The 16,149-nt window shown below is 44.0% G+C and overlaps 1 protein-coding gene across 5 annotated transcripts in view; it reads left to right on the forward strand.

The window, feature by feature from the left end:
- The window catches only part of Pld1 (phospholipase D1), a 194,759-nt gene that overhangs the window by 53,941 nt on the left and 124,669 nt on the right, over positions 1-16,149 (forward strand). For 3 of the 5 annotated variants that reach the window (XM_055625940.1, XM_055625944.1, XM_055625941.1), the window contains one exon: positions 12,152-12,222. The exons of the other annotated variants lie outside the window; for them this stretch is intronic. In XM_055625940.1, the coding sequence (XP_055481915.1) occupies positions 12,167-12,222 (56 nt within the window). In that variant the 5' untranslated portion in view covers positions 12,152-12,166. The remainder of the gene's footprint in view (positions 1-12,151; positions 12,223-16,149) is intronic. 5 annotated transcript variants of the gene reach the window in all.

Here is a 16,149-nt window from a genome sequence, read left to right on the forward strand (position 1 = left end):
TCACAGTTTGTCTTGACATCAATAGTATAGTGACTAAGGCACTCTGTTTCCCCTCTTTGGAGCTACAGAGGTAGTATCTTAGAATCTTAGTTTTAGACTAATCTCAAGGCCTCTTGCTTGATTTCAGCTAAATAGCCACAGACTGTCAATTGCACCTCCTAATACTACAGCTTTCAGATATTGCTTCAACCTGATGGTGTTCTCAGATAATCTTCAGTTCCTCTGCTTGCTGTTCCTTCTGGATGCTGTGTTCCATGAATAGATTGCCTTGCAGGCCAGGCTTCTTGGCTGCTCCTCAGGGATGGTACCTTCATTCTAATTCATCTTTAGTCTGAGTCAGCTCTGAAAAGCAATTCACATCTACCACTTCTACACTATATATATACACACACATACACTCTATATATAGAGAGAATGTGTGTGTGTGTGTGTATGTGTGTGTGTGTGTGTGTGTGTGTGTGTGTCTGTCTGTCTATCTGTCTGTCTGTCCAGGGAGTGAATTCATGTCATTAGGTTTGGGGTAAGTGCCTTCACCTCCTGAGCCATCTTGCAAGTTCTGTTTCTGGGCTTTAACAGAGTCCATTGCTAGCCTGGGAATATGGGGCAGGCGTGCAGACCCTTGCTGTGATTTACTCCTGACATTTGCTCTGATCTGTGGCTTTGCCAGGTCAAGGGCTCCTTCGCTAGTTATCATGTATCTGGGTTGCCATGGCCTCTGGACTTGGCATTGAATGAAATTCCTTGGAGCTACGCTGCCCTCAGCTTTGCTTAGTTGCTGGCTGGCCTTTCAACTTCAAGCCTGGTCACCAACTTCCTTCACTGTGATAAGATTCACAGACAGTCTTGGAAGCCAAAGGATGCTTCTTGAAAGGTTAAGAGTGTGGCAAACTCAGGGCCTGGGGAGATGGTTCAGTGGGAAAAAGTGTTTGTTGTGCAAGCTTGAAGTACTGAGTTCAAACCACAGTATCCATGTGAAAAATGGGACTTGGCAGTTGGAGCTTGTAACTCTAGTGCTATGGGGAGCAGAGAGAAGAGGATCTGTGGGCTTGCTGGCTGTCAGGCTAGCTCCAGGTTCAGTAAGAGACTCTGTCTCAGGGAAATAAGGGGGAGAGAGAGAGATAGATATACAGACAGACAGAGACATAGACACATACACACAGAGACAGAGACACACAGAAAGAGGTAGAGACAGAGCAGGATGGGACACCTGACATTCTCCTCTGGCCTCTGCAGACACAGACATGCACATCTGTGAGTACACACACACACACACACACACACACACACACACACACACACACACGTACTCATACACCAGGGAAGAAAAAGAATGTTGAAAATTCAAAACCGTCCTTTTTATAGACCTATGGAGGGTGAGCTTTCTAGCCAATGCCTGGGTGATTGACTACCCAGAAATCCATTCTCATTGTTCTAGTTCGTTAAACAGAGGTAAGGAGAAGAATGGAAGTAAGCATGAGTGTACAGTCTAAGGCTTTGAAGAAAGAACTCAACTGGTCAGTTTCAAATGACAAATGTGTAAGTGTGTAGAGAGATTTCCTTGTGGCATGGCACTTCACTCATAATCCCTGGTGCTTGGGAAGTAGAAGAGGAAGGGTCAAGCATCTAAGGTTATCTTCTGCTGCATAGTGAGTTCAAGGCAAGTTTGGGCTGCAGAAAGAGAAGTAGTAGGAGGAAGAAGAGAAGAGAGAGAGAAAGAGAGAAAAATTTCCTGTCTAGTATGCCTTTTCTTTACTCTAAGAAGAGGCCTTGTAACCAATAAATAAGTGCAGTTCATTGTTTATCTTATTTTTAAGGCCAGGTCTCATGTAGGTCAGGCTGGCCTCAAGCTTGCTATGTAGTTAAGAATGACCCTGAACTTCTGATCCTCATGACTTCTACCTCTCAAGTGCTGGAAGTGCAGCTATGTGCTGCCACACGTGGTTTCCTGTGGCACTAGGGATCAACCTGGGGCTTCATGCCTGGGAGTCAGGCACTCCACTCTATATCCTCTGTATCCCTTTAAAAGTGGGAGTAAATAAATAAAGAAAAGAATAAGGAAAATGGCAACTGAGCATCTTCCTTGCAAGGCCTCTGTGATAGACAGAGCTCTCACAGTTTGGATGTTCCACTGAGACAGGAAAGCCATGCTAAGCCTGCTGAGATCAGCCAGGGGCTCCCTTAGCTTCCAGCTCACGAGAGGCCCTTTATTTGGGAGCTGAATTTCCACTCTGAAGATCACATGCCACTCAAAAAGAGAACCATGAGCTTCACTGACATTTCTTTCATGAATCGTGAAACAAATAAAAATACACCTTGTTGGGGCATGGTGTCATGCATAGGACTCACATGTACCTTTTAGTAGTCTCTGTAACGCTTGGCTTGTTTATTTGAGACATGCAAATAGTATGAAAGCATACTTTTTAGTGTTACTAGGCATGTAAAACACCTACTAAGTGCTTGCTGAGTGTCTGAAGCAATTAAGAAGGCATTTATTGAACACCTGCTACATGAATATAGCAGCATGCAATATTCATTTAAATCCACTGTAAACTGAAGTTGAAGTCAGGCTTACTGTCATGAGTGTGCTTATAAATGTGTCAGTATTGAAAATGGTGCTCGAGTGCCTGTGTGTGTGTATGTCTGTGCATGTGTGTGTGTGTGTGTGTGTGTGTGTTCACCATGTTCATGTGTAGGCCAGAGGTTCGCTTTGGTCCTTGGGAGCCATTTGTACTTTATTCTTTTCTCTGGTTTGAGACAGTGCCTCACTGAGAATTAGGGCTCTCCAATTAGGTTAGGCTGGCTGGACAGCAAGCCCCAGATCTCTCTGTCCTTTGTTCCCAAATGCTGGGATTGTAAGCACTCACCTCTGTACCTCCTTAGCCAATGGTGCTGGGATCCAAATTAAGGCTGGCAAACACCTCACCATCCCCCAGTCCCAACATGGTGTATTTTTATTTGTTTCACAATTCATGCTTCCCAAGACACAGATATGCACATTTCAGACCTGAGTGTATGTATAGAACACACCATATACATGATGTGTATAAGTAAGTAAGTAAGTAAGTAAGTAAGTAAGTAAGTAAGTAAGTAAGTAAGTAAGTAAATACATAAATAAATAAACAAATAAATAAATAAATAAATAAATAAATAAATAAAGGGAGTGTGTCAGTTTGGATCTGGTTCAGATCATGTCTCTGAGACTGAAACTGATACACACATAGCCCCCCTCCCAACCCCGCACTTCGTTAAAATGTGTGATTTGGTTTGTGAACATGCCCAAGATTCCGTTTTTACTAGAAGTGGCTGGGTGGTTCCTGTGCTGCCTGCTGGCCCAGGGCTAGAGCATCTGAACCTTACTGCCTGGCTTCTCCAGAGACAGGGGCTGGGAATAGGCCACATTAAGGCACACACTGTCAGGGGAGCCTCCTATGGCTGTACTCACTGGCTATAAAAATTATAGGAAAAACAATCTTTTTTTTTTTTCCAAGACAGGGTTTCTCTGTGTAGCCTTGGCTGTCCTGGACTCCCTTTGTAGACCAGACTGGCCTGTAACTCACAGAAAACCACCTGCCTCTGCCTCCCCGAGTGCTGGGATCACAGGTGGCTACCACCGTGCCCAGCTTTGCAAGACAAATTTTGGGTAAGGTTTTGCCATCCTTTTTGCCAACGAACATAGGAATCACACGTACCTTTTAGTAGTCTCTGTAACGCTTGGCTTGTTTATTTGAGACATGCAAATAGTATGAAAGCACACTTTTTAGTGTTACTAGGCATGTAAAACACCTACTAAGTGCTTGCTGAGTGTCTTAAGCAACTAAGAAGGCATTTATTGAACACCTGCTACATGAATATAGCAGCATGCAAAGAGTAAAAGTCAACTGTCTAATTTTGGTATAGATTTTTGTTTGAATTTGTGTTGTTTTGTTCTGTTGGTAAAAGGTCTCATCTAGCCCATGCTGGCCTTAAACTTCTAACCTCCCTGCTTCTACTTCAGAGTGTTAGAATTATAGTTCTGTGCTGTCATATCTGGCTGTGAGGTTTAGGGTTGCTTTTTTTCTTTTAATTTTTAAAGTATATTTAGTCTCTCTGTGTGTGTGCATGTGTGTATGTGTGTGCATGTCATCCCACATGTGTGGAGGTCAGAGGACAAATTATGAAAGTTGGTCCTCTCCTTTTTACCATGTTGGTCCCGAGCTTCAAACTCCAGCTCCTGGACTTGGTGATATGCATTTTTATCCACTGAATCATCACAGTGCTTCTGTTCTGTTTTTGTTTTGTTTTGCTTTGTTTTGAGACATGCTGTGTAGCCCAGGCTAGCCTTGAACTTGTGATCCTCCTATTTCATCCTTGTAAATCTGATCTAAAATGTGACTCTAAGGCCAGTGCTCTTTCTGACTGTGATCACTGGCTCTTTCTTCCATTGAGAAGGCGCGTTATGAAGTCCATGTACTAGAGGACAGTAGATGCAACCCCTTCTAAGGTCAGAAAGTTTTTACTGTCACATATGTCAAGTCTAAACAACAGCCTTCATTTTTATATTTCCATACACGTGCATAACGTGTTTTGGACATGTTCACCCCCAGTACTTTCTCTCATCGCCCCTCATACTCCCGTCCATCTCCTTCCTCATCTGCACTAGTTCACCCCATTTGAATCTGACTTTAAAAACAGAATGTCTCTCTTATTTGAGTTTGAGCGAGTTAGCTCCAAGCATAGAAACTAAGAGGTAGGCTTTTGTTTTATTCCAATTTGCTTATGAGTGGCTTGCTTGCTTAAGTTGGGATGATCAGGCTCTTCCCAGCGGGGTCATACCCGGTATGCACATGTACTTCTGTGATTGGCACCCACCTTTCAAGATGATTGACAGAGACCCGGCCTTTGCTGAACTAATTTCTATTCCCAATAACCGTGCATACTGTCTCTTTTTAAACAAGCACCTTAGTGTGGTCACGCATGCCCCTTTGGGAGCTGTGCATTTCAGCTTTTACCCACCTCCAGTACCTTTATTCGGAACCCCGTGTTACAAAGGAAATAACCACTAATTCAGAATGTAAATTTTTCTCTTTTTCTACTATTAAGACTTATGTGATGGTTTTTTTCTAAACTTTTCATAGCGTACTATGTGATACAAACTTAAAAAGATACTGGGGAAAAGCACCCTAGCATGAATCTGTGTTTGGGAGAATAAGTTGTCCCTGCGCAGAGTCTTCAGCCACAGGAAATGAAGGTGGTATTCCTCAAGGCATTGCCAGTGCTCTCTGCAGTATTTGGCAGCATCTCTTTCCTTCCCATTTTCATGTTCTAAGTGCTAATTTTTTTTTTTTAATAAAGAATGTAGAAGTGATTCCTGCTGCTGATTTTCCTACCTTGGGCTCTGTCTTAGTCAAAGTCTTATTGCTGCGAAGAGGCACCATGACCATGGCAACTCTTATAAAGAAAAACATTTAGTTGGTACTGGCTCACAGTTTCAGAGGTTTAGTCCATCAACATCATGGCAGGAAGCATGGCAGTGTGCAGGCAGATATGGTGCTAGAGGAGCCCAGAGTTTGATCCATGGGCAGCAGAAGGAGACTGTATTACCATACTGGGTGTAGCTTGAGGATATGAGAGCTCAAAGCTGGCCCCCACAGTGACAAACTTCCTCCACAAAGGCCACACCTACTCCAACAAGCCACACCTCCTAATAGTGCCACTCCCTATGGCTAAGCATTCAAACATGAGTCTATGGGGGGGGGGGGCTTTCCTATTCAAACCACCTCAGGCTCAAAGAAAAACCACCTGCTTTCCCTTTAAATACTGATGCACTCTGATTGGCTTTTTACCAATAGTGAGCAATATACCAATAAAAATGTTTAAAAGAGTAAGCAATTGTAAAAAGCCAATCACCCACTGAGGTGTATAATTTGGTGATCTTTAGTATATTGTCAGAGTGGTCTCTTCAAGCACAATTTTTCTTTTCTCTGCTTTCTGTGTGTGCCCAAGCATCTGCACATCACATTTTTTGTTGCTTTGTTTTTAGAGACAGGGGTCTCATGTAGCCAAGGCTAACCTTGAACTATGGCTCTTCTTGCCTCCATCTCCTAAGCGCTGAGATTATAACTGAGTGCCACCATGCCCAGCTCATACTGTTGGTCAATATCTTTTTCCTTTTACATAGCTGGGTAGAAAACAAGGAACTTTTAAACTCTGTTAACTTACGACATTTTCTAGTTACTCTGTGACTTTTCATTAACTTTATATCAATGATTAAATGATCAATCAATAGTCTGCCAGCTGCATCTCCAGGATACTAAGCCTGGCATTTCCGTTATCCTGCCTCCCATTCTTTCCAACCTTTGAACTCACGCTCCACAGCCCAGCCTCTTGACTTTCCTTACTTTGCATTGTTTCTGAAACACAACAGAGTTTAACTCTTTTATGTTTCTGAGGGTTTGCGTGTTTGTGTGCGTGCAGGCGTGCTTGTGTGTGCATGCATGTGTCCACATGTGTTCATATGTATGCATCTCCCAGAGGCCAACACTCATTCCCTAGGTGTCATACACCTTGGTTTGGAGTCTCTCATTGGACTGGAATTGCTGGTACCATGAATCTGCCTCCCCAGTCCTGCGATTACAAATGAATGCCACCATGCCTGACTTCTTCTATTTGTGAGATGAATTCTGGGGCTCAAACCCAAGTCCTCAAGTTTGCAAGGCAAGCACTTTCCCACCTGAGGTACCACCACTCCCATGAGCTGAACTCTGCTGACCCTCTAAGGCACTGCTTTGCACAGCCAAGGCTCATCTGGAAGCCATTCTTCTGTGGAGGAACTTGAAAGGAGGAAGGAACTGTTTTTCTACTTAGGCAGAGAATGTTTTTATATTTTCGAGTGAACATCATTGTTTAGAAGGGTAATAAAAAAAGCCAAGTGAAAGTGATATTTCTTATCCTATAAAATCCCATTTTGAGCAGCCAAAACTTTCCTACTGAAAATCATTTAGCTGAAGGTCCTAAGGCTCCAGACTGCCCTGCAGAGAAGGCCATTGACTATAAGGCCCTGATACCACCTGTCCCTACCCAATGCCCAGCCACGTGGCAGCTTCTCTTGTGTCTTTAAAGCTGCTGTGCTAAAGGAAATAAAATATTACGGCCATATAGAAGAGATATTTAGAACTTGGCAGGACTTACTAATTGATTGATACAGAGAATTAAGGAAAGAGAATTGCTAAGTACGCGTTTCAAGATTCTAGTTCTGTGCAGCTGGGCAGATGATGCTTCTGATTTATTCAGGAAGCAAGAAAAAAAAGATGAAATGTTTTGTGGTTAGAAGAGGAAGAAATCTGTTTTGAGCTTAGGGCTGTGACATGGTAGGGAGCTTGTCTGCATCAATGAGACCTTGGCTTCAATCCCCATCACCACATAAGCTGGATGTGTGTCTCCAGCCTGTTACCCAGGCACTTGGCAGGTAAAGGTAGGGCAATCAGAAAGTCCATATCATCTTTGACTACATTCAATCCTGCCACAGAATAAAGTACGATACGAATAATGAAATCCATCCTGAGCATATTGAATAGAGATTATTTATGGAATTGGCCACCAGGGGAGTTTACAAGTACTTAGGTGTTAGGACTGAATCTTCGGAAAAAGGTTTGTGAGGGGACAGTTCCTGAGAGTCCAGCGGCCACCAGTAGCAGAGGTGATTTCTGTCCACAGGAGTCTGATGGGGTCGTTGCAAGTGGGAAGAAATGTACTTAGTGGTTATCTCTCTTGGGACCACGGAGGCACCCATGAAAGGAAACGCTGGCATGTGTTTCCCCCAATTAAGGTAGAAGGCATCGCCCGGAGAAGTGTATAGAATTTCAGGGTCCTGGAGAACCTTAGCACGCAAGTGTTGCACACAGGGAACAGCATTGGAAGGACTCCACTGCATTGCTGGAGAAGAGGAAGAAAACTAGAACACTGTGGAAACCTAGCCAGGGAAGTGATTTGAGCAGGGTGGAGGCAAGGCGGGCGCAGTCAAAAGGCTCTACGAGACAAGCAGAGGGCAGCAGCCTGCAGATTGTACAGGTCCAGGTGGCCATGACCTTTGATGCAGAATGTCTGGTGGAGGGCAGAAGTAGAGAGAGAGAGAGAGAGAGAGAGAGAGAGAGAGAGAGAGATGAAGCAGAAAGAACAAGCAGACACTTTCTTAGGAAGCTGGCCTTGAGGGGGTGTTGAGAGAAACATGGTGGAAGATGCAATAGACTTGGGACCTAGACACTGCCTTTCATTCAAAGGAACTCAGTCTTCTAGAGGAGATAGAGCCAAGCATACAGGCATGCATTCATACTCGAAGGACTCACTGGCCACAGAAGCACTAAACATACAACCTGCCAGCCAGGCCACAGGAGGCTTCTTGGAGGAGGAATTATCAGATAGGTCTATCTAGATGACTGAGTCTATCAGACAAAGGAGACTGAGGGATGAGGAGAAAGCTTGGTCGGTATGGTGTTTAATAACCTGAAAGCCATACCCAAAACCCAGGTTAAAAAAAAAAAAAAAAAGCTAGGCTTGATGCTGCCATCTTGTAGTCCCCCTTGCTGGGGAGGTAGAGGCAGACAGATTCCTGGGAAATGCTGGGCAGCTAAGCCTATCTTATTTGGTAGATCTGAGGCCAGTGAGAGACCCTACTTCAAACTAACTGACTAGCTAACTAACTAACTAACTGACTGACTGACTCAATAAATAAATGAATAAGTAAATGAATGAATAAACAAACAAACAAATAAATAAAAGGATGGTTCCTAAAAAATGACAGCAAAGATTGTCCTCTGGCTTGCACATACACAGACATATTGTATATGTGAACACGTGAATACATACACAAACCTACATGCATAAAAAAAGAAGGGGTTTAAAGAAGGCCAAGCTGTGGTTGGGAGGAGCAGCCTAACAGAACTCTCAGGACTACAGAGTAGAGCATGCTAGGTCCCATCCTGCTGAGTAAGGGAATGGATGCTTTCGAAAGTTTGACATGGAATTACAGTAAGAGAGAAGTGTTCATCAGGTAGGACCTTTCATGTAATGGGTGCTTTAAGCTTTAAGGGGTGAGAGAAAGCCAGAAGTTGGCCAGGCACTTGGTGATTAATGGGGCAGAGAAAGGAGAGCTGGAAACAGGTCTGGAAGTAGAAGGCAGCAGGGATGGCTCTTCCAGAGGTTTGACAAGGGAGGAGTTCATTGCCCGAGTAAGGTGTGCGTGGGAGAGTGAAGAGGGTCCTTCCCAAAGCTCCCCTTTCCACTGTGAAGTAAAGGCATGGTCATTTCCATCCCATCCATAGTGAGGTGCTCAGCACTCAGTGTGCTTATACACTGAGGTTGAGGGAATGACATCAAACTGACAGCACACTTGACCTGTTGGTCCTTAAAGTGGCCCGGCCAGAAAGCAAGATGGTGCAGCCAGCTTGCTGGTGAATAGTAACCCTACTTTATTAGTTTGGAAGCCTATCTGCCTGCCTGCCTCCTTCCCTCCCTCCCTTTCTTCCTCTCTCTGTCTTGTCTATTTGTCTGTTTGTCTGACTGTTCCTCCTCCTTATCTCTCTTATTTTTAGAGCTAGGGTCTCACTCTGTAGCCTAGACTGTCCTGGAACGCACAATAAAGCCCAGGCTGGCCTTTGACTCACAGCAATCTTTCTGCCATATTCTCCCAAATACTGAGACGATGGGCCTAAATCGCATCTTTTTGTTTGTTTCAGGGAGGCAAGCCAACCTGAGTCTCCCTGTCCTGGAGCAGGGTATCCAGGAAGACAGTTGTCAGGATAGCTCTGATCCTTAACACAATGTAAGACAGTGAATAGAATGAGGACAGGACGAGTTCTTTCCAGTAAGCATTGGGCGGGCAGAGTTTGGAAGGCGAGCAGATTAAATCAGTTTATCCTGCCTGTCTGGTTGGCTTGCTAACACATTTGCAGAGGTGGTTCAAGCTTCGTGCTTTGGAAAGAATCCACTGCTGAGATGTGTTTGGGCAGGTAATGTGTGAAGAGGCCAACCTCTCTTCTGATTCTGTGTGAGTCTGTCTTCTCAGGGCAGGAAGTCCTGCTAAATGAATGCCTAGTCACCGTAAGGGCTGCCTCGGGGGTTCAAGTGTCACTTACTGGGAGTTACCTGGTTCCTCTGAAGGCTCCCTCAGACCTTTAAAAAAAATTTTTTTTTTTAATGTGAATTGGTGTTTTGCCTGTGGGAAGGTGTCAGATCCCCTGGAACTGGAGCCAAAGACAGTTTTGAGCTGCCTTATGGGTGCTGGGAATTGAACCCCGGTCCTTTAGAACGACCTGTGGGCCATCTCTCCAGCCTCTCCCGCAGATCTGAACAGTGCTTCCTACCGAATGCATGAGTCACAGGGACTTACTGAACTGTATACCACTAACTTCTGATCTTTCACACGAATGCACACATACACACGTCCTCTGAGTGAGGAATTTGCTTAATTCTATTCTTCTCAATAGATACTAAAGACATCTGGTAGAGCACACTGGATTTTTTTGTTGTTGATGTAGGCGGTGGTAGTAGTAGTGTGTGTGTGTGTGTGTGTGTGTGTGTGTGTGTGTGTAGCTAGAGTCAACCTTACGTGGTTCCTCAGGAGCCATCCACCTTGGTATTTGGTGAAGGGGTCTCTACCTGGGGCCTAGAACTTGGCTGATTCGGCTGGCTGGCTGGCTAGTCCCCAGGGCTCTGCTTATCCAGACCCCACCCCCAATCACTGGGATTGCAAGTATGTCCTACCACGCCTTTTCAAATGTAGGCTCTGGCAGTCAGACTCACAGTCACTCACAAGGCAGACACTGTAACTGAGCCATCTCCCCAAGCCCAGGATAGATTTGTTTTAGAGCTGCCTAGAGCTGATAGCTTCTAAAGTTTGGATGCAAAGACTAAAGAAATGTTAGTATTTGGATCAAAGTAGAAAATGGGCTACAATCCGATAGAGACATCCACCGTAAGGATAGTACAGGGATCCTGGGCAGAATTTCATCTTACTGTCATTGTAGGCTCCTAGGATGCTCACAGCACAGTAAGAGTGAAGGAACCATGAGCAGGTAACCTCAGTTCAGTATGTAAAAGACTGTTTGTTGGATTTACTTATTGGAGATGGTAGGGGGGCGGATAGCCATGCTGTGCTATCTTTTAGTGTGTTTGGCAGTGAGTAAGCACATCTGTTAGCTGGCTTTAAACTTCACGTTATGTTACCGGAAAGTTAGTGTCTGATGACTGACATGCTGTCCATTTGGTGATAGTCATTGTCAAGTGTCAATAACATTGACCTATGTTGACATCATATTTTCTGTCAGGATCAGAAAGGATGTAGCCTTTGCTGTCCTGGACACACTTTGTAGACCAGGGTGGTCTTGAACTCACAGATCCACTTGCCTCTGCCTCCCTGAGTGCTGGGATTACAGGTGTGTGCCACCATGCCTGGTAGGGTGAATTATTTTATATGCACTATTCCATCATTTTACGAGGTAGCTTATCCAAGGATGAAACAAACAAACAAAACCCAACAAAACCAAAGCTCAGAGAGATTAAGCAATACAGTATAATATATGATACAAAATGTAAAATAATGCAGTATAAATGAAGTACTATAAAAAGTAACACGGTAGACTATAAAAGAAATAATATAAAAAGTAATATAGTATACGTGCAGTAATCTAAAAAGTATCACACAGTGTACTATAAGTGAAGTAATATTAAAATGTAATACAGTATAAGTGAAGTAATATCAAAAGTATTACACTATGCTGTAGGTTAAGGAATATAAAAAGTAACACTGTATACTATAAGTGAAATAAAAGGTTACAGTTCCAGCACTCTTAAGTCAGCAGGTAGAATGCTAGCCTAGCATGTGAAGAGTCTGATCTCTAGCATTTCACAAACCTGCTGTGGCTCACACCTGTGATCAAAGCAAGCAGGAGACTGAGGCAGGAGGATCAGAAGTTCAAGGCTGTCCTGCTAGATGTATGGAGGGCAAGGCCTGGGATACACCCGCTAAGTGATAGAGTCAGTTCCAGGAGGCAGGTGAGCAGGCAGAGTCTGCACGTCGGTAGTGTAAGGGTGGATGAGAGGCTGAGGAGAAGGTAGACTCGGGAGGTTCAAAGGTCTTACCTTTTAATTGGCTGGTCTTTTTTTTTTTTTTATTCAGCAAATACCGCTTATTATGTACATCTGTGGGGATGAACCCAGCTGCCCCCCGCCCCAGAGGTCACAGAAAAGGTGAGGCGTGTCCTACACAGAGGTAAAGGTGGCTCCTCGGAGAGTTTCCAAGCTTCACTGTGGAGCGTAGTTGAGGGACACACTGCCTCTTGTTTTTGCCAAAAGGCTTTAGGAGGCGCTCAGAAGATGTCATCAGACAAGGGAGGGGGGTTATGGAATGTGATAGAAAGTACAAGGGTGATGGCAGGACCACGCCCACGGGGACAGTGTGATGGATGATGCCCCCTCACTCTCTCAGGTAATCATTACTCGGCTCCTTCCAGGGACCCACGCCACTCACAAACACCACGCTGATGTGTGTTTTCAGTTGCTTCCAAGCTGGGCGTCTCACAGTGTCTATTATTTCTCTATTGACCTCTAGAGTTACTTTTGTTGTGATAAAATGCCTTTTGGGTAATTCTCCTGTGAGTGCTGGGATTACAGGTGTCTGCCACCACACCTTGCTTAAACTTAAGTTTGGTGTATTTATTTCCTGCGCTGCATAGCTTTTGTGAAAGAAATATATTCCCACACACTGATTTTCTTTTTGTTTGTTTGTTTTTGAGACAGAATCTCTGTATTATATAGCTTAGCCTGTCCTGGAACTCACTATGTAGACAAGGGCTGGCCTTGAACTCACTGAGATCCACTTGTTTCTGCCTCCTACATACACTTTTTTTGTTGTTGTTGTTTGTTTGTTTGTTTGTTTGTTTGTTTGTTTTAAAGACAGGTCTCATATAGCCTGGGATAGAGTTCAATGTTCTAAGTAGCTGAGGATGATCTTGAACTTGTGATCTCTGCCCTCCTATGCTTTGAGTACTGGGATCATAACCCATGTGCTGCCATGCTTGGCCCTGAAGTAGCTTATCTACTCTCATGGCTGCATGTTCTCTGTATCTGGGTTCCTTTATTTTGAGCAATGTTTCAGTGCCCATTTTCCTATGTTCTCTTATGCTCTCGTGGAGAGATGTTTTATGACTGTGCTTAGGAGAGACTATGGAATGAGTGGTTGTGCCATCTTTGAGTTCGTCATCAGCCACCTCATTGCTTCAGTAAGGTTATTTCAGCTCACATTCTGGCCAGGAGTGAATGAGAGTTCCGTTTTCTCACCAGCATGAAGCATCTGTGGGCTTGCAGGAAGCTTACTAGTGCAGTGAGGTGAAAGGGCCTCTCATGTGTCAGTGAGAGTGCTGAGATAGCCAGCAAGGCGGAATGACGAAACGGTTCGTATTCTACGGTTTCTTTCCAGGCTGATGTGTATCCAAACATACTTTCTATTGTCACTGGATTTTTCTCTTTCATATTGGTAGACATTTTTTGATATTCTACTCACCCTCACCTTTTCTCTTACTCTGGGATTTTGTTCATAATTTATATAGCTTGCTACTTGCCTAATGAAAGTTTTAAACTTCAGTGTGGTTGAATTTCCCAGCATTTCTGTGGGGATTTTTTCGTTTGTTTGTTTGCTTGTTTGCTTGGTTGATTTTTATTTTTTACAGACAGAGTTATGTTATGTAGCCCAGGCTAGACTCAAGTTTGCAACAATTCTTCTGCCTTTTTCACCTGAATGATGGGATTAAAGGCAGGAGCCACCACTCCTGGTTTTGGTTTGTATTTTTTGTGTTATGGTAATATCCCTTCTCTTAAGGGCCTAATAGCAGGGTCTAATAGCAGTTGTTTTATATTTCACTTCAAAGTTTTTAGAGTTTTGTTATGAACATTTAGACTTTAATACTAAAGTTATCCTCACAAAGGACTGTAACCTGGAAGTATTTTATGGGAAATCTGAGGGAAAGACTTAATTTTGCTTATTATGTCTTTATGAATTGTCAGTCTCAGCATCGCTTACTGAAGAATATAATCTCACTAACGTTTTCCACCATTGTCATAAATGGGAAACACATATTTACACACCTGATTTTTGGCATCTGGATTTTGTTCCCAGTTGTTTTAATATACCTTTACATTCCTCCAGGCTTACAGCAATTATATAGATATATAGTATACATATATACTTACATATATATATCATGACAAATCTTATCTGCTCATTTTTATTACTTGTGATACAAGTTTGCATATTATCCAGTTCTGTGGGACACTGTGGAATTTGGAATAGTAAATTAACACTGAAAGGCAAGCATTCAAGACTACAGTTTTTGAGCATTTGGACTTTCACTATCTGATGCCTTCCATTTGTTTATTCTTTTTGTTGTTCTTAAGTTTTTACACAAAACATCCCGGATAAATGAGTTCTTCAGAGTTTTCGTTTATCATTACTGTGTGTACACGCATGTATTTTTGGTGCATATATGTGAGCATATGTGACATGGTATACATGGGGAAATCAGAGGACAGTGCTGTGATGTTGGTCTTTCCACCCATCTTTGTGTGGGTTCCAAGGAACCAGCGCACGTGGTCAGCCTTTTATGACTGGTGCCTTTGACTTCTTGCCTCTCTGGCCCCTTAAATAAACAAGTTTTAATCCTCATCTCCTCCTCGTCATCCTGCTTCCTTTAAGTGAGGCAACTCATGCCTGTCTTCAGGGTGAGTGACTACACACAATCAGGCAGGATGCTTTTCAGGTGCTCTCACATCAAGCTCGGCTGTCTGTGTGACTGTGTACTTTTCAGTGCTGGGATCTAAGGCAGGGCCTCGGGTTCTGTCTCCAGCATCACATAGAATTGACCTGGTGGCACCTGCCTGGAATCCTAGTACTCAGACAGTGGAAGCAAGAGGATCAGAAACTTAAGGTCAGCCCTAGCTACACAGTGAGCTTGACGTGCTGTTGGCTTCGAAAACAAAATGTTGGCAATGAAGAAAACCTCGTTGTGCCCTTCCAGCTTCACATCCAGGGTACCTATTTGTCTCCAATCTAGTTTAGTCTGTTTCTGCATTCTTGGACACCGGAGGTGTCTCTTCAGGTGCCACTACACCTGGCTCGGGGCAGTGCTTCCTGTAGAACACATCACCAGTCTTTACTGCTGTCCCTGTTCTAGGGCTAGACTCACAGCTCTCAGAGGAGCTGCTGGCTTACGACAGATGTCATTTTAACCGGAGCCCTGTTTTACATGCAGAATGCTGTCCTATTTGCTTTCTGTTGCTGTGGCCAAAGCAGCTTTGGAAGAAAAAGAAAAAAAAATATTTCTTCTTATACTTTACAGTCTGTCATGACGCCAAGGCAGAAACGCACACTGCTTATGTCATGCTTCCACTACTCACCCAGCTCGCTTCCACAGCCAGGATGTGCTGCCCAGTCAGCTGGGTCTACCCACATCAGTCAATAGGTAAAATAACATCCCTGTCTTCCTTAGGATCTCTATTGCTGTGATGGCACACCATGACCAAAAATCAAGTTGGAGAAAAGGGGGTTTTATTCAGCTTACACTTCCACAGCACTGTTCATCCCTGAAGGAAGTCAGGGCAGGAACTCTATCAGGGCAGGAACCTGAAGGCAGGAGTTAATGCAGAGGCCATAGAGGGGTGCTGCTTACTGGCTTGCTTATCGTGTCTTGTTCCACCTCCATTTTCATAGAACCCAGGACCCCCAGCCCAGGGATGGCACCACCCACAATGGGCTGAGCCCTCCCCCAGCAATCATTAATTAAGAAAATGCCTTACAGCTGGATCTTATGATAGCATTTTCTCAGTTGAGATTCCCTCCCTTCAGATAACTCTAGTTTGTATGTCAAATTGGCCTAAGACCAGTCAGCACAACCCCCATGGACATGCCCACTGGCTAATACAATGGAGGAATCCTTTAACTGAGGTTTCCTTTTCTCAGGCCTGTCAGCTTCATAACCGAGACCATCAGGAGGGTCAGATTCCAAGTTGTTCCATTCAAAGCCCATACCTACCCTGGTACCAGGCTGCCTCAAGAAGCTTAAATTGTGTTTATCAGCACGTGTGACTAAGGCTGAGCACTAATTAGCACTGAGAGTGCCTGGC

This window comes from Psammomys obesus, unplaced genomic scaffold, assembly GCF_907164565.1.
Source record: "Psammomys obesus unplaced genomic scaffold, mPsaObe1.curated_primary_1811, whole genome shotgun sequence".
Classification (NCBI taxonomy): domain Eukaryota; kingdom Metazoa; phylum Chordata; class Mammalia; order Rodentia; family Muridae; genus Psammomys; species Psammomys obesus.